Here is a 22,438-nt window from a genome sequence, read left to right on the forward strand (position 1 = left end):
TAAATTTTTTTCATATGATATAAAATCAGACAGACCCTTCAAGGCTGTCTTGAAAGGCTTATCAAATGATCAAAGTATTGATGAAATTAAAAATGAAATAAAAGAATTGCTTGGTTTTGCCCCTTCCCAAGTAATACTTATGAAAAAGAGCGAATGGTACTTCTAAACCACGCTCTGGAATTTCCCATGAACTTTACCTAATACACTTCAATCGAAGTGATGTAAACAATTTGAAAACTTTAGAAAAGGTACGTTTCATTTCCCACATTAAAATTCATTGGGAACATTATAAACGGCATAATCGTATTGCAAACTTAACGCAATGTCGTCGTTGCCAAGGCTTCGGTCATGGAACCAAAAATTGTCATATGGATATACGGTGTTTGAATTGTGGTAAATCGCATTCGAAAGACGTTTGTCCTATGAATGAAACCACTGATAAATTTTCATGTTCAAATTGCAATGGAATTCATAAATCCAATTATTTGAAATGTCCTGTCAGGGAAAAAATTTTAAACGCTCGTTCGCTTAGACAACAAGTCAAATCAACGACCTTAAATTTACAGAACATACCTGAAAATCAAAAAAACCGTTACAAATGCCACGCCTGCCAATTCGTCTTCTAACGAAAACAATTTATTGACAGGTAGATCGACCTCGTCATCATCTTCTTCTAATGTCAGTTATGCTGGTATATTAGGTAGAAATCTACCACCTATTTCTTCTAATGTAAATAATCAAAACGCAGGACCGCCTTGCAGTTCTTCTTCTAACGAAAACAATTTATTAATAGGTAGACCGGCCAAATCATCTTCTTCTAATGGCAGTCTACCTACAAATATTCCTTCAATGCCATTCGCTTCTTTAAATGAAGTCGATTTAGGCGATATAACTGAAAATAAAATGATCTACCTACAAGATCGACTTTTTCAAATGATCATCCAAATGAATTCGACTTCATCACTTTTTGAAGCATTTCAAATCGGATGGAAATTTGCAAATAATATTTTAATGAATTTAAAATTTAACAGTGATGTTAAATAATCATTTGAATATTTTAAATTGGAATGCTCGATCTTTGAAATCGAGTGAAGATGAATTTTATAATTTTCTCGAAGTTCACAAAATCCATATTGCCATTGTGACAGAAACTTTTCTTAAACCAAATGTCAAATTGAAAAGTACTCCACATTATGTGGTTCATCGATTTGACAGGTTTACTGGAATGGGTGGTGGAGTTGCCATTTTTGTCCAACGGCAAATTAAACATCGAATTTTACCTTCTTTCAATACTAAAGTTATTGAAAGCTTGGGAATCGAAGTTGAAACCATTCATGGAATTTATTTCATCGGTGGAGCATATTTGCCATTCCAATGCACCGGCGAACAATTAAATTTCCTTAAAGGCGATTTGCAAAAACTCACAAGATATCGACCGAAATTTTTCGTAATAGGGGACTTAAATGCTAAGCATGTCCAGTGGAATTGTAGGCAAAATAACAGTAATGGTAAAATACTTCATAATCAACTCTCTGTAGGTTACTTTACAGTTCTTTATCCCAGTAATCCGGCTTGTTTCTCTTCCGTGAGAAACCCCTCCGCAATTGATCTGATTCTAACAGATCAAATTCACATTTGTAGTGAACCGATTACACATGCTGACTTTGACTCAGATCATCTTCCAGTAACATTCAGACTTTCCAACGAAGCTATAATTAATCCAATTAGTTCTATTTTCAACTATCATAGAGCTAATTGGTTGGATTACAGATCTCACATTGAAAATCATGTGGATCATGAAACTATTTTAGAAAATTCTGCGGACATCGACACAGCAATTGATAATTTGAATCATTATATTATCGAAGCTAGAAATCTTTCAGTTCTCAAAGCTTAAACTAAATTAAATTCTCCTATCATCGATGACAATCTTCAACTGCTCATTCGGTTGAAGAATGTTCGTCGACGACAATATCAACGTTCTCGTGATCCTGCTATGAAAAACATAGTTAAGGATTTACAAAAAGAAATTAAACATAGATTTACTCTTTCGCGAAATGAAAATTTCGCTAATGAAGTTGAAAAAATTAAACCATATTCTAAACCTTTCTGGAAACTTTCTAAGGTTCTTAAGAAACCTCAGAAACCAATTCCTGCTCTCAGTGAAGGAAATCAAATACTTCTTACAAATGGCGAAAAAGCTCAAAAACTTGCTCAGCAGTTCGAAAGTGTCCATAATTTTAATTTGAACGTTGTGAGTCCTATTGAAAATGAAGTCTCACTGAAATATGAGCATATTTCAACCCAAGTGTTATCACACGATGACATTATTGAGACGAATTCTGACGAAACTAAATCAATTATTAGGAAACTCAAAAACATGAAGGCTCCTGGTAATGATGGAATTTTTAATATTCTTATTAAAAATCTTCCCGATGTTGCCTTGAGACTCCTGGTTAAAATTTTCAACAAGTGTTTTTCATTAGCTTACTTCCCAAAAAGATGGAAAAATGCTAAAGTAATTCCTATCCTGAAACCTGATAAAAATCCAGCAGAAACATCAAGTTATCGACCAATTAGCTTACTTTCTTCTATCAGTAAACTTTTTGAAAAAATTATCTTGTTGAGAATGATGTCTCATATAAATGAGAACTCAATTTTTTTACCAGAGCAGTTTGGATTTCGTCATGAACATTCAACTATTCATCAACTTGTAAGAGTTACGAACATGATAAAAGCAAATAAATCTTCTGGGTTATCCACTGGAGTTGCTCTTCTAGACATAGAAAAAGCATTCGACAGTGTTTGGCACAAAGGTTTAATAGCAAAAATGTTTGATTTCCAGTTTCCTATTTATTTGATCAAAATGATTCAAAATTATTTAACTGATCGTACTCTTCAGGTTAGCTATCAGAATTGTAAATCTGAATTCCTCCCCTTACGAGCCGGTGTTCCGCAGGGTTCGAGCGTAGCTCCAATCTTGTATAATATTTTCACTTCTGATCTTCCAAATCTACCCGTTGGTTGTCAGAAATCGTTATTCTGTGACGACACAAGTCTGTTAGCCACAGGTAGAAATCTAAGAGTGATCTGCAGTCGCCTACAAAGAAGTTTAAATATTTTCAGTGATTATCTGTCAAAATGGAAAATTAAACCAAATGCAGCAAAAACGCAATTAATTATCTTTCCTCATAAGCCAAGAGCTTCTTTTCTTAAACCAAACAATAATCACATTCTCAAATTGAATGGCTTGGAATTGACGTGGTCTGATCAAGCTAAATACTTAGGTTTAACGTATGACAAAAAACTCACTTTCAAGGATCACATTGAAGGAATCCAGGCAAAGTGTAATAAATATATTAAATGTTTATATCCAGGCCCGTACCCAGGATTTCGTTTCGGGAGGGGCCCAAGGTAAAAAAAATAATGTTTCTGAAGACTGCTTATATACCTAATTCTCGGTGTGCCTCTTACGGGTGTTTTTAACAGACACTTTAAACTTTTCCACTGGATCTGTTATTTCTTTACGTTAACTGTCTTGTTATTTCTGCAGCACATGCCTTAGGCCTTCTAAATAATTATATATCTGTTTTTGATTTCGGGAGGGGCCCGGGCCCCTCGGGCCCCCCCTCTGGGTACGTGACTGTTTATATCCTCTTATAAACAGGAATTCTAAGCTCTGTCTAAAAAACAAGTTGTTAATTTATAAACAAATTTTCAGACCAGCCATGCTTTATGCAGTACCAATTTGGTCAAGTTGTTGTTCCACCAGGAAGAAAACGCTTCAAAGGATTCAGAATAAAATTCTGAAAATGATTTTGAAGCGTCCTCCCTGGTTTAGTACAAATGAGTTACACAGACTCACAAATATAAAACCATTAGATGTGATGTCGCATACTATTATAAGCAAATTCCGACAAAAATCGATGCAATCTTCAATTGAATCGATTCGCTCTCTGTATTAGTTAGTAAGTTAGTATATATGTTCCTTTTCCCCATTACACAATACAAGTAGGTTTAGAATTTTCCCTACACAAAAATCTCAGAATTGCGGAAGCAAATAATGTCCTCATGGTAATAACCAAATCATATATATATATATATATATATATATATATATATATATATATATATATATATATATATATATATATATATATATATATATATATATATATATATATATATATATATATATATATATATATAATAGGGCTGAAAAGTCACCACTTGTGGCTGAACACCCAATTTAAATCATAATAATTTGATTTTAACTCATATTCCAATAAATAGTTATTTAAAAAAAAAGAAAATGTATCTGATTTCCAAGATAAGTGTATTAGACCCTTGAGAAAGTCGGACGGTTTTCCATTACGCCATTTAGCTTACAATATCTCACCGCATCGGAATTTTCCTACTATGTCAACTATTTGAATCCGTTTGGTAATTTTTCCCTTCATTAGCAATGGGAAACCTGAAACCGACCAAAGATTGAAGTGAAAAAGGTACCCAACCGTGATGACAGGAAAAATTTCACTGCAAAAAAATCGTGCAGTACTCCAATGCTCTTTCCGAAAATCGTTAAAGTAATATTCTGATATCTCGGCGAAGCGTGTTTTTTTGCCGGAGTTTGGCATAATATTACACCGAAATCAGTAATGCATTTGCCGAGATTTCGAACAGTGTGTTAGCATTTATTGAAACTCGGCGAGACACTTGTCATCTAATGTCTCTTGTCAGTTTTGCAAAGCACCACGTCGCATGTAAATTCATTGCAGGAAAAAGATTTTTGTATTTTCTGAAAAGATAAGTGAAATCAAAAACTATCTACTTTTCATATATACTTATAAATATTTACTTATATCCAGGGAAAGATGGATCATTATAAACAAATGTTTTTGACTGTGATGTTTCCTTCTAGGGTTTGCTTTTCTTTTGTGTATACTGAATTAAAATGAACACAACAGAACACCCCCTTTCCCCAACCTTTGCTTTTATGATATTTATTTCATACAATAATAAAGAAAACAAAATTCCACGTTCGACTACTGATAACTCGTCACTTCATGATTCAATCCTAATAGTTTTTGTGAAGCTAACAGCGAAATTGGGGCAGAAAAGTTCCTCGATAATTGACAGCCAACAAATTTGCAAATTGCCCGGATTTTCAGTAATTACAGACTTTGTCGAGACGATTACCGAATACTCAGCTGTGCAAATCTCGGCATTTTTTTATACGAATTTCATATGAATGTCACATTGTTTTCCATATACACGCAGAGAAAAAAATTGTAAATATAAGCTAATTTGGGTTTTACGCAACGATTTTTTTTTGTTGAAATAGTGACAAAAGAAAATCTGGTTTGATCTAGGAAACATTGCTGCTTGAAACTACAAAACATGATAATCAATCTTACTCAGTGTGTTAGTTTGTTTCAAACGACATTTCGATAAAAACAACAAATATTTCACTTGTGCGTTCCTGTCAATTTCTTGACAAACAATTTCACAGTGAATTCAATTTGAAAAATTTGTTATGCATGAACGAACTTTACATAAAGTTTAGAATTCTTGCGCTTTAAAATCACAAACATTCCAGTTGAAATAAATTACCTAAAATTTAGCGATTTCAACGAACGCTATTGTTGGTTGAAATCATACATTTTTGTTTGTTTTTAAGAATGAAATGATTTCTTTCAAACTAATTTACAAGGTTAAATTTTATACTACTTTTATTTCGATTTAAATTGGTTAAAAATTTCAAAAAAACAATTATCTTTAATTTTGAAATTTTTTGAGACATTTGATCGTTTCGTCATTCCCGTTGCTACACGATCGAGTTATTCACATACCGCAGTCAAGCCTTATTTTTTTAAATTTTTATAGCATCCAAACGATTCGGTGCTCCATCAATCCTGTCAAAATAGAGAACCTGCATCAAATATTTTTTGTAAAGAAAATGTGTTATGTAATGTTATGCAAATTTCTAAAATATACTTAATTATCAATACATACACTTGAATTGTTGAAACCCCCTTAGGAAATGAAAGAAGCAGATCGAATTTTACTCATGAAACGCGTACAAACTTTTTCCGCGGGAGACAAAAATGCTGTGGTTTATACGCGCGAGAAAAAATTGTTCTGGTTTATATGAAATAAAACTAACATGGTTCATATAAACAGTAAACTTAGTTGCATCTTTACACAAATACTATCGTAGATCAATTGAACCGAGTTTTTTCTTCATATAAAAGTATAACAGGATTGAGTCAACGAGGACATTGCCGATAACATTAACTCAACTTTGGTTGACATGTAAGAAAAGTCAGTTTATTTCAACAATAAACTCAATCGGAACAAATATATTTTTGGTTTGAGTGGACCAAATTTTTTATTCAAATCAAACAGAGATCATTGTTTTTGTTGAAGGGAGAAATTGGATTGTAACAATCTTATTCCAGCTTGAAATGAATTTAAATCAAATTTAAAAATTTATTAACAGTTTTGTTATTTTACACATGCTCAATTTCTCTGCGTGTAGATTTCAATTGAAACCCGGTTGACCGAATCAAGTGATTTGCACATACATTTGTGCTCTACTCATGTCCACTAGCAATTAAGTGTTCGATTCAATAGCAAAACACATCACGACCAAAGGAAAAACACATCTAAGCTAAGTGAAAAATAATTTAGTCTTGCATCTGACTGAATTTACACATAAAATCTTAAATCAAATCGCTTTGGTTATGTATTGAAGTGAAAAAGCATATTAAATTGAAGTGTTATTTACATATGAATCGATCGTGCAAATTTTTATCAGTGTATGAAAACGCGCTAAAGTTAACGGACTTTTTTCGTGTTCGATGCGTATGCCTACTGTAATTGTTTCATGAATCGAGTTGAATGGGCCTCTCCATTAAACTCCTATACACACTACAGTTAATGACAGAAAATAGCTTAGCACCATATTTCAAATTGAATTAAACATAAATCAAGGTTTGAAAATTTAATGTTTTGTTGTTTATAAATGCATGTAAAACACTCTAAATTTACTAGAATTGAGGACACTTAATTTGAATGTTCGGTTTCAGTTTGAATGGTGATAAAACGCATCGAATCCGTCGAATCGTACCTCCCAACATTAAATTTTATCTGCTCAAAATCTAGACTGATTTTCTGTGTTGATACGCTCAAACTCGTGGAAACTAACCAGTGCAGATTCGTTTAACGAAACTGATATTTTTTTAACGGAAGCATCGAGTCTTACTAGTTTCGTAAACAAGATTGACCTATAATGGAACCGAAGTGTTCTGCTCGCGAAAACAACTGAAGACGCGTCACTAATGAAAACAATAACAGCCATGTGTAATAAACTGCTGATCTGATAAGGTTTGCCTAGTCAATACTGAAACATATCTCCGTGCCTCAATGCCAATGGTCGGCGCAGGATGACGTACGCCGACTTCAGCTCTGTGAACCGTGTTTGCGCCTGCGTGCTATGCAATACGGCAGTGCCGTGTAATCACATGTGTTATTGTTATTGCAGATCTTCCAGCAAAACTGTTTTTTTTTTTCATGGAGCTGTCTACATCTCAACGAAAATTTATACTGTTGCCATCGCGTGTATTCCTGGTGGATTTGTAAAAACAAAACTATTCTGATTATAAATAGTGCATGGATTTGACTGCGCGCGCCAATATGTATTGAACTACCAGGCGAAAAACAAGCCACATCCTGCGAAAAACTATACTAAGCTAAACCAGTATAAAGTTTCATTGAAGATATCTGACACAGTGATTGATTTTTGTCAACGGAACGATTTTGTACGAGAATTAGTATATTTGTTATTTTAATTAAAGTTTTATGTGTAATTTATATTTGTAAAACAAACCACAATGACTTCTTACAACGACTGCAAATTGAATCTTGGAAGAATGTGAGTATTGTTTTTAGGAAATCATGATTTTACTTAGGATATGTGCAAATTACACCGGTAGTTCGAAGGAACTAATATCAGCTATCTGAAGAGAATCTATAAAGTAAACGTGAAAGTGAGGTGTTCCGGGTCAAATATTTTGACTAGTTCATCATGTAGTTCGTTGCTGCCTTTCTATTTCATTGGTATTTTATTTTAATAATTAAGAAAATGTGTGACCAAAGTCGACCAACGTTATCAACTTCGGTGAGTCCCGAAGTAATAAAAAATAATACGTCGCAACTTATGCTTGCCGTGTTTAAAATCGTCCTGAGTTTGTTTGTAACTCAACAAAAAAAAAACTACAATCGTCCTGAAACTGTCATTGTGACTCAATCTCAAGCAAACTTGAATTGTATTGGAAGAAAAACATATTAAACTTTCAATGGGCATATTAAACAATCATATTACTTTGAATTACGATTTCTTTCTTGTTTGCTTGTGTCACAAGAACTTTAAATTTCTCGCAGCAATATACCAAATTGTTATTTACCAAGCGAAAATTGTTAGATAATAACCATGTAATCTTCTTCAGCGTTTAACATTTATAGCTGCTATTTTAGAAAGTAGTGAATTATTTTCCAAATTCTCATTATGACTCTCCACTTATCTGTATTGCGCATTTGATAAGCCGCAGTGTGAAAGACACAAACGATTTGCCGTTTATTTTTTTATCGTCTTTGAATATTTGAATCTATGGAGCAGTTATTTGACGGAATGCGAGGTTATCTTGCGATTTACAGTACTGAATGGCAGACAGTTTTCGGGTAATCCTGAATGTTTCGGAAAAAATGACAGTTTGAGCGAATGACAAAAATAAAATTGAGGTGGTTCGACTTTTTGGAAAATGTTATTACAATACTACGAAGTTGAATATTCCAGGAGTACTATGAGCTTAGCATCTAAGGCTGTGAACCATTTCGTGATTAATTTTAACTTTTGGTTAAAATCTGACTCTTGAGTAGTTATATTGTGTAGAGCAGGGCCGGTGAAACATGTAAAACTCAGGTGGGTAATTTTTCATACCGGGGGAATCGACACACTATTTTAAAGTACACTAATACCTCAATTTACGCGAACTTAATTTACGCGAATTTAATTTACCCGACTTTTTTCACGCGTTTTCTTCGAATTAAGGCGATTTTTTATTTAATTTACGCGATGATCGCGTAAAAAAAGGTTTTTGTATGATGATGGAAATTTCAATTTATATAATTACAAAACAATCTAAATAAGAGCGTGGGCATCCAAGAATTATCTGGAAAACAAATATTGTATCATTATCTTTACGTTTCGTCTTAATTCTCTTATTGTATATAATCGCTTTTATATAACTATTAAGTACGGTATGTACTCGTAGTACTGTTTACAGAAAATTGACATACTGTGATAAGATCTGTAGAAGAACTTATTCATTCAAAACCTCATCGGAAAAGTCTACTAAAGTAACCGATGATCCAGCCGAAAACTTCCTGGAGTTTAGGCCTTAAGATCTACCAGTGTAACAAAGTGCATCAACGAACTTATCGTTCTCGGTCTGCTGAATGCTCGTATTGATCTTAATATCTGTTTTCACTGAAGTTCTTGGACGACTGGGAACCTACCTGAAACAGCTAAAAATAAACAAGTAAACAATGTGTAGCTCAAAAGTTTGAACTACAAACAAAAAATGTATTAGCCGTTGCAGTTCTTGTTGTGGCACATTGTAGTTCCTAAGGACAGTACTCCAAGTAGTTCTTGGATCTTGGAACATCTCCTAAGCATTTCCATAGTCACAGAACATACTCAGAAGGTTCTCAGGCGCTGAAGCATTGGACTTAGTAGGATAGTTCATGTTATTTACACTAAAATCAAATGAAATTTGAAAAACCTTTTTTTACATAACAAAACGTTTCAACACCGTACCTCATGAAACCCATCGCACTTCATTGTGGAGAACGAGGTCGCAATACTGAGCTACCCTTTTTTTTAATTTTTTTTTAAAACAGATGATGGCAATGTACTTTTAATCATCGTCATTGTTCTGTTAACAATCTTAATTACCTAACTTGTTGACCTCAACTGTTTTGTCCGGAAAAGGCAACAGAAATGACTAATTTTCGTAGAATATTTTTTTCAACTTAAAGTTGAAATACTTGCATATGAAACTAGAGCATCATTAGTTAGAATGACAAGTACGAAAAATGTAAGTAAGTTTCCAAAACGAAAAATCATCGCCCCAGATCAAAGTCCACATATGAAAACGACACTAGTGTAGCGGTTATATATAAACGTGCTGAAGATGATAGTTTTCCTAGCATCATCTCTCAATATTTTGACACGCTGTTCGTTATTTATAGTTTGTTATATTTTCGAATTAATGTTTATATTCGAGAAAAACAATCACCTTATCAACACCACGACATTTGACCTTTTAGTCAAAGTTTTTCAACACTGTTCTAAAACACGACTCCCGTAACGAATCATTCGATTAAGTCACGTGAAAACAATCAAACATAAGGTGAGCAGAACAATTGAACATTTTATTCAGCGGTGTTGCTATTCATGAGTCCCTGTAAGTATAAATGAGCTTCCATAAACACCAACCGTAATCAGTAACTGATAACAGCATGGTGCAATACCTATGCAAATTAGCTCATATATTGGAAGAGTACTGTTTCTCGTATGAGCTCCTAATCGTAGCCATATCAAAGCTTGTTTTTGAAGCGTTGTCAGTTAGCTCGTAAACTCATGAAAAACAATATTTTTATGTTCTGATCAGATGCGCCGACATCGCATCGTGTTATTGTAAGTGTCTTCGAGGGGGTCATTTTTTTATTTTCACTTTGTCTATCTATTTTTCTACTATCGCTACATAAGCTAAAAAATATATGCAACAATGGGTAGGTTTCGCATTACCAGTTCCGAAACGTCTATAGCAATATTTACCAAAATGGTTCGTGTTAAATGCAGTTAAATGCACTGGAAACTGGAGTAAACACTTTAGTTTTATTAACTCGAAATTATTGGATTATTTTTGACAACGACAAAACAATTGCTCGACTGTCAAATTATAACTGAAAGTAAAAACAACTCGCGAAATGGTGCACGGCCTAAGGAATTGTATATGAAAAATCATTGACTACTCGATGTTGAGCTTCTCTTTACTGAACGTTAGCAATGTCAAAAAAGCTACGCAGCTTTACGAATTCTGTTGTATGGGAATGGTTCTCGAAAGGTAGTAACCCTGTGGTGTGTAGCCATTCTCTAAATCGGTTTGCCTTCAATGGGTTGAGACTGGGACGTAAAGTAAGTAAAAGTGAATATAATCACATCCACCACATCGCTTTACCTATTGGAACCAGGGCCTATATTTCCTGATTCGTGCTTATGAGTAGCATTGTTAAGAACATCCGCGTGCGCAGAACCTTTGTTGCGAAGTGACTGAAGCGAATCTCGTACTTGATCGTTGGATGAGTTGGCGCAAAAACTTCCTTCTGTTGCGAACCAATTGAAAACATAAAATAGAAATGCCACAATAATCGACATCGTAAAAATGATGTTTGCAAGATTTCGATGTAATAAAAATAAGAAGTCTTGCCCAAAACTGCTTCTTCATTCGGATCGCGTTCGTAGCGCACGATCCGATCATTCCGTTGGAAGTTGATAACAGTTTGAACAAGCCCTGGTTTGCCGGACTAGGAAAGTGTTTCCAGTAGTCTCTAGAGTGGTCTGGTGCGAACTCAACCATCTTTTCACTGCCCATGTAACTTCAGTGAGAGTGTGTGACGCACGGAAGATGCGCGATCGAGTTCATCTGTAATAGCACCAACTATCACTTTATCAACGTACCACACCGAGGACGTCGGAACACTTTGAGCAATTGTCGTCATATTATAGTGGAAGCCACTACCGGATTATTGTAGTTATTTTGCATCTATTGAGCAATGTCGGAAGATCGGAGTAATAGAAGATTAACAGTACCTGCCCTCATAAACCAATTCTCGCTGATTTATGTCGAGGCCGGAAAGGATTTTTACAACGATTGGAAACATTGCATTGGTCATTCAATATTACTGTAGGGTACGAATCGGCTTTGAAACAAGTTTAAAGCATAATTTTATAGCTGTAAAGGAATGCGACCTCAAAATTTTGTTTTCCTAATTGATTCATTAGTTATACTGCTACACCGTTCCAACCTTTCTGAATGAAAAAAAAAAAACCGAAGTAGAGTAGACTGAATCATTCATATGTATGTTGTTTTGATTGATTAACCGGTGTCTCAGCCTGTGGAAACCTGATTGATGGAAAACGGGTTTTGCTTTGTCTTCTGAAAGGTGCTGGTCGAGATTGTTTTGATTCGCAGTTACGATTGATGTTTTTTTTTTGTTTGGGTTTTCAAATTACGGACATATGTTCAAGGGGCCCTGTTTGGTGATTCCAGTTTAGGAGTGGACCATTCACGTTCGATACACACGCGATCCGCAAGGAAGCAGAATGGTCACCGAATTTGATTCTTTGTTTACACTGTACAGTGATCGAAGTCAAGCGAATGAAAAAAGAATCTTAGATTTCAACAGTACGTGTCTCTTTGTTGTGCATCAGTGGATAATTTTGACATGTAGCCGAATTTATAGAGTCTAAAGTCTCATTGAGCGTTAAGCTTTCCGTACGCAACTGCAAATCCCGTGCCAAATCAAAATTTTTCTAAATACATTTGAATAAATTTACAGATTTATATCTGATGGAATCAGATGGCAATAGACATAACTGGATTAGTGTGAATATGTATAGTTAACTCTAATTTAATACCGATGTAATGAATAGTTAAATATCCACACAATGCATTTTTCTCGTACGCACTGCAAATGTGTTAACGAAATTGATTATTTCACTTCTAATTGGCATATTTCAACAGTTGAATAATTCATATGGCGCTTTTGTAGACATTTATAGCCCATAGATTTGTAGAATTTTCTCTCTCGTGGTACACTTTCCGATGTATTTTGCTCCAATGCAAACAATCAGCTGCTGAATCCTGCTGAAATTTCCTGCTGAAAATTTAAAGCTAGCTCAAAGCGGCTCTACGCCATAACAAGACTAAAACAAATCGTTCCAGGGTAATTTCAGCAGGATTGTTTGCATTGGAGCAAAATACACGTAAGTTGAAGTGTACAACGAGGGAGAAAATTCTACAAATCTATGGGCTGAACAAAATCATTTGCCTTTGTTTAAACCGAAACTCATTTTGGGAACGGTGCACAAAATTTTTGCCGTGATTGTTTTTCCAAAAAAAGGGATCCGTAGAAAATATCCGAATCCATACACATACGGATATTTCCGTAAATCTGAAATCGCTGCTACACTGCAAAACGAGCAGTTGACTATGGATGACAAAACTTCCGAATATTCCGCACATCCGGTTTGCATAAAGGCATTTGTCGACTGAACAGAAAAATGTGACAGAGCATATATTTAAAGATTTCGTTTTGTGCGAAATTTTATCCTGTACAACGGTGCGTTATTTTTTCATGCATAACGCGAAACCTTCCTATAACGACCAAATCAGATACATTTATTTGTTCTCATCCTGAAAAGAAGATGCTGGTCAAGGTGTGTGAGCTAAATACTTTGCTGGAATACGTGGAAAGGAATTGTGTGGTAGGTAAGGTGGGAAAACAGCACAAAACGAAACGTGACAAATCGTTCTGCGCCCCTGAAAGCATGCCGAATGATTTGCAGGTGCCAAACCCCTGAAAAGATTTAGAGATTTTGTAAAGGTGACACCAAAAAGGCGTGTTCCCGAAATTTGATGGAAACTTTTAAGACCGATATAGAAAGGTTTCATTCATTCTAGGAAGAACGATGAGCCTCTCTAACTATATCTCCTTATCACATTGGATGGGATGAGAAACCAAAGATAAACTCAAGATTACAATGTCCCATACGATTCATTGAAAAATGTTGGGTCAGTAATCGTGAACCAGTTGGTTCAGTAATAGTGTAATTTTATTGACCCTCCGTTAATAAGTGTCGACTAGTTCCGACAAAATGCCATGGAAACAATACATGTTAGGAAGGAATCAAACATATATTTACATTCAGCACATAATGATTTCTTGCCACAACTGACTTTAATGCTTCATGGGATGAGGCAATAACAAACTAAATAAACGTTACAGAATGGTTCTAAGTAGTTTTACCTTTTTTATATATATAAAAAATAGGTATAGAATTCGCTCAAACTTTCGAAAAATTTTCCGAGGCCCGGAGGGCCGAATGTCATATACCAATCGATTCAGCTCGACGAACTGAGCAAATGTCCGTGTGTGTGTGTGTATGTGTGTGTGTGTCTGTATGTGTGTTGTCAACTAAGAGGTCGAGATCTCAGAGATGGCTGGACCGATTTTGATCAAACTAGTCGCAAATGAAAGGTCTCCCCGTCACCCAGAACGCTATTGAATGGTTTTGAGATCGGATGTTTACTTTTTGAGTTATACGAAGTTTTATGTCAAAATTTTCAGTTTTTTGACAGTATCTGTCACAATTGACCTTGAAAACAGAATATGTTTTCAAACTTAGATTCCGCACGGTAATAGCTATCCAACAAGCCATAGATTGTTAAAATCCGTCCATTTTTAACGGAGATATCGAATTTTTTGTGTAAGCGACTTTTCCCCTTATTCCAGCAGTAGAAGTTCTGAGCGCTGTATGGCAAAGAAAGGCTTGAGAGCTACGTAAAACACGATTTTTTATACTGTTACATACAATAGTTTCTAAGTACCAAAAAGACTGTGAACAGCATTATTTTTCATGACATTTTGCCTCGGACCAATTTTAGCACGGTTCGTTTTTAGCAACATAATCGTTCGAATATGACATATTGGAAAGATTCCGAATTCTGAACAATTTCATAATTATATTGATTTGAACTGCTTACAGCAATAAATGCTGGAAGAACGAAACACCCATATACCATTTGAATCAGTTCGTCGAGATCAGCAAATGCGTATGTGACAAATAATTTCACTCAATTTTTTACCTTATTTTCGAAGATGACTCAACCGTTTTCTACAAACTCAGATTCATATGAAAATTCGTATGCTCCTAAACAAGGTTCCTGAATTATGTTTGAATCCGACTTCTGGTTCCGGAACTACAGGATGATATGTGAAACGAAATTAAAATTGTGTAACTTATTTTCCTCGTAGATGGCTGAACCGATCTAAGATTCAAATGATATCTAAGAATCATCTAAGATTTGCTGATTTGAATAGTCGACAACCAAATAAACTTATTTCAGTTTTAGTGGTATTCAGTTTTCGATTCGGAAGGCACCCAACAATTTAACTCGTACTACGATTTCTCAAAGATGTCTATACTGATTTTTAAACATATTGAAACAAATGTAAACTAATCAGGTGATTTTTTCTGACTTCGGCTACACCGATTTTCGAATTCCGGCTCCAGTATCGAATCGTTTCTCAAAGCTCAATCGTTTTCTCAAATAAAGCCAAATCGAAATTCAAATTAAAATAAACTTATAGTCCCACACAAAATTAATTAATTTTATTCAATGCTGACTTCCGATTCTGGAATTACAGGAGGATGAATTTTTAAAATTCAAACCGATATAGAAGATGATAATCCCGAAAAGCTTGAAAGTTGGACTCAAAACTATTGCAATTTATTCGTCATATGGCCATACGAATCGGTTTGGTTTATGCTGGTTCCTGAATACCGGCTCTGGAAGTACCTTAAATTATCGTAAATTCTAAAGTGGAACTCACTTCGACATATCATGAAAAGTTTAATCGATTGTAACCTTTTTAGATAGAGTAATGAGTGATTAAAATGTCAAATTGCAGCTTAAAACGACGGTCATTAAAATAATGTCATGAAAACCGAAGAATATTCATGAAAAAAACACATGCGGATTGATAAAAAAAGGTATCATCTCACTGATAGGTGGATTAAGCACGTTTTTACTTTCTTATTGCAAGAATCACTGGATATAAGGCAAAATTATTCAATATCGTTCATACTGTAATTTGATATTTTTCCAAACATAAACAAATATTGTCATAGCTACGGCGCATCTAGCGATCAGACGTTTGTTGTTTTACTTCAAAATACTGAAACTGACAGTGAACCGAGCTCATCGAGGGGTCCTATTCAAATGATACATAAGAAATCGCAGACTATTCCATCTTGAGCTTATTTTTGGTCCTTGTTCTACATGCATAATTTATGCCAGTTTTAAAATATAAATCTTGATTTTATAACAAGAAAAACTGGCAGCCCCAGCAGTGTTTTACTTCCCTCTCTGCAGGCGGTTCTATTTTGTTGATCGTTGAGCGCTTGTTGAACGATATACTACACGAAATATTCGTTCAGTTTGCTGGAACGGTTTGTTGTTGTTTTTTCTCTTGCAAAAATGGTGTGAAGATAAGGTGTTACCTTCATATAGAAACAAAATTTGTTGTTATTCTACGTGAAGTAGAAGTATTGTGCAAGTATGTAGTGTTAGTTTAAAAGAATAAGTGGAAAAAACTTCGGAAAATTTCTGCAGTAAAACTAGTCCAACGGGGCTCCAACTCCGCATATCAAAAATGGACCTGTGTCTGCCGGGTTTGTTGAACGAAATGCTGCTGAATTTGCTCTCATAAATACTTCACTTTGAGTTTCCCAAGCAACATCATATAGACAGCGAAAACATTCTTGTTATAAAATTTAAACTGACCTAATGTTAACTTTGTTGTTAAGAAAAAAAACGTGATTAATCCACCTAGCAGTGAGATGATACCTTTTTTTTTATCAATTCGCATGTGTTTTTTGCATGAATATTCTTCGGTGTTTTCATTACATTATTTTAATGACCGTCGTTTTAAGCGACAATTTGAGATTGTAATCACTCATTACTCTGTAATGTCGAAACTGTAAATACAATCGAATTTAAATCTAGAAGTGTGATAATCGATTAAACATGCCATGATATGTAAGTTCCACTTTAGAGTTTACGGTAATTTAAGGTACTTCCAGAGCCGGTATTCAGGAACCAGCATAACCCAAACCGATTCGTATGGCCATATGACGAATAAATTACAGTTTTGAGTACAACTTTGAAGCTTAATTGGATAAAATTCATTATTTTTGTATGTATGTATAAAACTAATTAATTTTGTATATAAGTTTAATTTAATTTGAATTTTTGTTTCTGAAATTTGATTAGGCTATTTTGAGAAAACGATTGAGCTTTGAGAAACGATTTTATACTGGAACCGGAACTCTAAAATCGGTATGGCCGAAGTCAGATAAATTCACCTGAATAGCTGTATAGTTTACATTTGTTTCAAAATATTTGAAAATCAGTGAAGACATCTTTGAGAAATCATAGCATGAATTAAATTTTTAGGTGCTTTCTGAATCGACAACTGAATACCACTAAAACTGAAAAAAGTTAATTTTTTTATCGACTATCCAAATCTGCTAACCCGATAAACCTGATTAATTTATGTGGAATAGACATTTTTATACTAATCACACTGTATCTCCGAAACCGGAAGTAGGATCTGACTGAAGAGCAAGATGTTTAAAAGAATCTTGAAACTTTTCATTTGCATCTTAGATGATTCTTAGATTTCATTTGAATCTTAGATCGGTTCAGCCATCTACGAGAAGAATGAGTTACACAATTTTGATTTCGTTTCATATATCATCCTGTAGTTCCGGAACCAGAGGTCGGAACCAAACATAATTCAGGAACTTTGTTCGGGAGCATACGAATTTTCGTATGAATCTGAATTTGTAGAAAAGAAAATTTCAGAGAAAATTGAGTGAAATTATTTGTCACACACGCATTTGCTGATCTCGATGAACTGATTCGAATGGTATATGGATGTTATGTTCTTCCAGCATTTATTGCTGCAAGTAGTTTAAAACAATATAATTAAAAAAAATCTGCCATCATCTGGTTTATACATGTCATATTCGAACGATTATGTTGCCAAAAACGAGCCGTGCTAAAATCGGTCCGAGGGAAATTGTCATGAAAAAGGATGCTGTACACAGTCTTTTTGGTACTTAGAAACAATTGTATGTAACAGAATAGAAAATCGTGTTTTCCGTTGCTCCCAAGCATTGCTTTGTCATACAGCGCTCAAAACTCCTACTGCTGGAATAGGGGGAAAAGTCGTTTACACAAAAATTTCGATATCTCCGTTAAAAATGGACGGATTTTAACAATCTATGGCTTGTTGGGTAGGTATTATCGTGCGGAATCTAAGTCTGAAAACATATTCTGTTTTCAAGGTCAATTGTGACAGATACTGTCAAAAAACTGAAAATTTTTACATAAAACTTCGAATAACTCAAAAAGTAAACATCCGATCTCAAAACCATTCAATAGCGTTTTGGGTGACGGGGAGACCTTTCATTTGCGACTAGTTTAATCAAAATCGGTCCAGCCATCTCTGAGATCTCGACATCTTAGTTGACAACACACATACAGACACACACACATACACACACACACACACAGACATTTGCTCAGTTCGTCGAGCTGAATCGATTGGTCTATGTCATTCGGCCCTCCGGGCCTCGGAAAATTTTTCGAAAGTTTGAGCGAATTGTATACCTATTTTTTATATATATAAAAAAAGGTAAAAAGGCGGGTTGGTAATGTCAGAGACATAACTGGATGTCGTGAATACGAAAACAACTGACATGTTCCTTAACACTTCCGAATATTTTTCTCCAATGCAAACAACTGGCAGCTGTGACGTAATCGCTCTTGCCGAAAGCGAAACTAACAGATCGGCTGAAAAGTTCGTATCGTTTCTATGAGAGGGCGCCACTAGAATTAAATCCATACCATTTTCAGTTAGTACCAACCTTCAAAAGATACGTGTATAAATTTGACAGCTGTCTGATTATTAGTTTGTGAGATATTGCATTTTGAATGAAGCTACTTTTGTTATTGTGAAAAAAAATGGAAAAAAAGGAATTTCGTGTGTTGATGAAACACTACTTTTTGATGAAAAAAAGTGCCGCCGATACCAAAAAAAGGCTTGATGAGTGTTATCCAGACTCTGCACCGGGCGAAGCAACAATTCGTAAGTGGTTTGCAAAATTTCGTACTGGTCATATGAGCACCGAAGACGATGAACGCAGTGGACGTCCAAAAGAGGCTGTTACCGATGAAAACGTGAAAAAAATCCACAAAATGATTTTCAATGACCGTAAAGTGAAGTTGATCGAGATAGCTGACACCCTAAAGATATCAAAGGAACGTGTTGGACATATTATTCACGAATATTTGGATATGAGAAAGCTTTGTGCAAAATGGGTGCCGCGTGAGCTCACAATCGATCAAAAACAACAACGAATTGATGATTCTGAGCAGTGTTTGGAGCTGTTATATCGAAATAAAACCGATTTTTTTCGTCGATATATAACAATGGACGAAACATGGCTCCATCACTTCACTCCAGAGTCCAATCGACAGTCAGCTGAGTGGACTGCACGCGATGAACCGAACCCAAAGCGTGGAAAGACTTAACAATCGGCCGGTAAGGTTGTGGCGTCTGTATTTTGGGATTCGCATGGTATAATTTTCATCGACTACCTTGAAAAGGGGAAAACCATCAACAGTGACTATTATATAGCGTTATTAGAGCGTTTGAAGGACGAAATTTTCTAAAAAACGGCCTCATTTGAAGAAGAAAAAAGTTTTGTTTCATCAAGACAATGCATCGTGTCACAAGTCGATGAATCATCCACCGTATTCTCCAGATTTGGCCCCCAGTGACTTTTTCCTGTTCTCAGACCTTAAGAGAATGCTCGCTGGTAAAAAATTTAGAAGCAATGAAGAGGTAATCGCCGAAACTGAGGCCTATTTTGAGGCAAAAGACAAATCGTACTACAAAAATCGTATCGAAAAGTTGGAAGATCGCTATAATCGCTGTATCGCCTCTGATGGCAATTATGTTGAATAATAAAAACGAATTTTGGCAAAAAAATGTGTGTTTCTATTGAACGATACGAACTTTTCAGCCGAACTGTTAGCTATGCAAACGACACAAAATACATCTGCTCGCAGTGGCGATAGAATCAAAACTGATCCAATTTTTTTTGAGAGCTTTCTTTTTGCGTGATTTCGTCTGTAGCTTTTTCACTAATAGGCGGTCCTAACGGCTATAAAATAGCCGCATACAGAATATTTATTTCGATTATTTCATTTCGGATTTGCATTTCATTGAAAGAAACTATCCGGATGCTGTACGGGATTCATTCCTGCCTTTCAGAAGGACCAAATTGTGGAACTCACTACGATATTAAACACTGTTCGGAACATTTTCTCGGACGATTTGTTGTACAGCAGCAGATAATTTGTTCTCTTCCTCAGAACGCTTTCTGATTGGCTGATGTTGACATGGGTCAAATGAGACAGGTTTTTCAATAGTGTACTACTGAAATACTTCAATGCTTTTTCTATACACGCTTAAGTTGAAAAATTTCGATTCTATTGGTAGTTAGATTATATGAATCCTTTCACAGATCACTGAGCTATGAGCTTTAAAAATACGAGAAAGGCAAACGCGCCTTATGAATTATCCTCTTTGATACTCGTTTATACCAAACATTTCAGAAAAGTTTAATTTTGAATTATTTGAGACTATGTCACACAACTGAATATTAAAATTGTGATCATATTTCCGATGGCATATAGCAAAAATTATTGTTGATTCGTTAGATACAACAAGAGATATTCACGATCAAAAACTTATCACTCTCTCAGAGGGTAAACTTTGAAAAGGCACCCCATAGTAAAGTAAGTCGTATTCACGACAAAATAGGATAAATCAAATCAGCGCATCTAACTTTGCGACGCAATGTTCAAGTATAATGTATTATTAAAAAAATCAAATTCACGTAATTAGGCATGGTTTGTAGTGATCGAACGCACTACAAAACACCATGTAGCATGAGCATGAATCCTTATCACAACACCACTCTCTATCGGTGGTTGCTTGGGGCACTCATCGGTTGCTAGGGAGCATGGTAAACTCAACATAAGATCAAGTTCAATCAAAATACCGCCGCTACCGCTGTGACACCGAAAGGAAGTAATGAACGCGCGAATGAACTGACCGATCAACCACCTTCCCGCTGGTGACGGTCCCGGCAGAGAACCCGGAGCTCAAATACAAACCACTTCAAGTCAACAGATTCGGTTCAGTCCTAATCAACGGTCCGCGGCGAGTGGTCGATTTCGGTTGAATCTCTTATACTTTTTTTTGATTCGAATTACTCACTACTGATAATAGCAATACAGAATACATTTAGTTTGGTGATCCGTTTTGTGAATAATCGCACACCTTTGCGGTAGTAGATACCTCTACAAACAGTGATTGTGACTTTATTTATAAACAAAACGTGTACTACAAAGATTAAGGCCTCACGCAAGGAAGCGTTTGCATATCAAGCCTCAGTTTACACTTGAACTGCATTTGTCAATCAATCATTAAAATAATAACAGGCGTGCCTTGCGTAATAGCGCATAGCTCGGCAGAAATTCTGTGCATCGCGCGTGCATCGAAATTGCACTGTTATCATTTAAATTTGAGTTCTTTCCGTGGCTCATCGCACGTACACGAACAGGTTGCCGCAATGAGTGACAAGATCTGCCTCAACGGAAACGGAGTGAATTCCAATGGAACCGCTATGACGAACGGAATCAACGAGAATGAGAAGATTGCTGGCGTTTTCTACAGTGCCAAGGAGTCCTCGGGGTAAGAATTACTATGTGCCGACGACGAGAAATAATTGGCTACTCGTCAATTCCGTCAGCTCTTCGTTGCAATTGCTTGATAAGAGACAAGGATTATTGTCTTGTTGTCAAGAATGTACAACAACCGAGTGGAAATTACGTCAGCTTATATTTATGGTCTTTCCGTAATGTGGTATCAAAAACGAGCTTCAATTGCATGATGTGTTTGATTTTATATGAACATACAAAAAAGCTGGTTCACTCTAACGTATTGAACAAAAATCGGATAAAAATACGCTTATACAAAGCTATGCCGATAATGACTATTTACTGACAAAAACTCCGGAAGGAATCTAATCGACTAAATCAAATTTGTGTCTTTTGTGTGAAGTTAGACAAGGTCCTTAATTATCCTTAATTTAGTTTAACTTTTATAACAATACCCAACGAGAAGCAGATTGAAACTGATAGATGATTGAAATCGCGAAAATAAAACTTGCGAAATAGTCCACTTGGAGCATGTATAAAAAACTCAATTCTGTCTGTTATTCAGACAAGTTCGTACATATTTTGTGTCGGTCGGTAATTGTAACATCTAATGTTTTTTTTTAAATTTCTCTCATTGATTTGATTCAGATAAAAGTTAGCTTGGCCCACGTATCATAGTGGTAGTTTTGGCCCGAGTACTATATACCGTTTCACTCAGTCAATTG

The 22,438-nt window shown here is 35.3% G+C and overlaps 1 protein-coding gene across 2 annotated transcripts in view; it reads left to right on the plus strand.

Annotated features, from left to right (window-relative positions):
* Positions 1 to 7,701: 7,701 nt before the first annotated feature.
* LOC131435538 (purine nucleoside phosphorylase) overlaps positions 7,702 to 22,438 on the plus strand; it is a 30,381-nt gene continuing 15,644 nt past the window's right edge. Inside the window, exon 1 of one of the 2 annotated variants that reach the window (XM_058603545.1) lies at positions 7,702 to 7,936. In XM_058603545.1, coding sequence (XP_058459528.1) covers positions 7,896 to 7,936 — 41 coding nt within the window. In that variant the 5' untranslated portion in view covers positions 7,702 to 7,895. Of the gene's footprint in view, positions 7,937 to 21,176; positions 21,748 to 22,438 lie in introns of those variants that run through there. The other variant, XM_058603544.1, reaches the window with a different exon arrangement.

Source organism: Malaya genurostris, chromosome 3 (assembly GCF_030247185.1).
Source record: "Malaya genurostris strain Urasoe2022 chromosome 3, Malgen_1.1, whole genome shotgun sequence".
Classification (NCBI taxonomy): domain Eukaryota; kingdom Metazoa; phylum Arthropoda; class Insecta; order Diptera; family Culicidae; genus Malaya; species Malaya genurostris.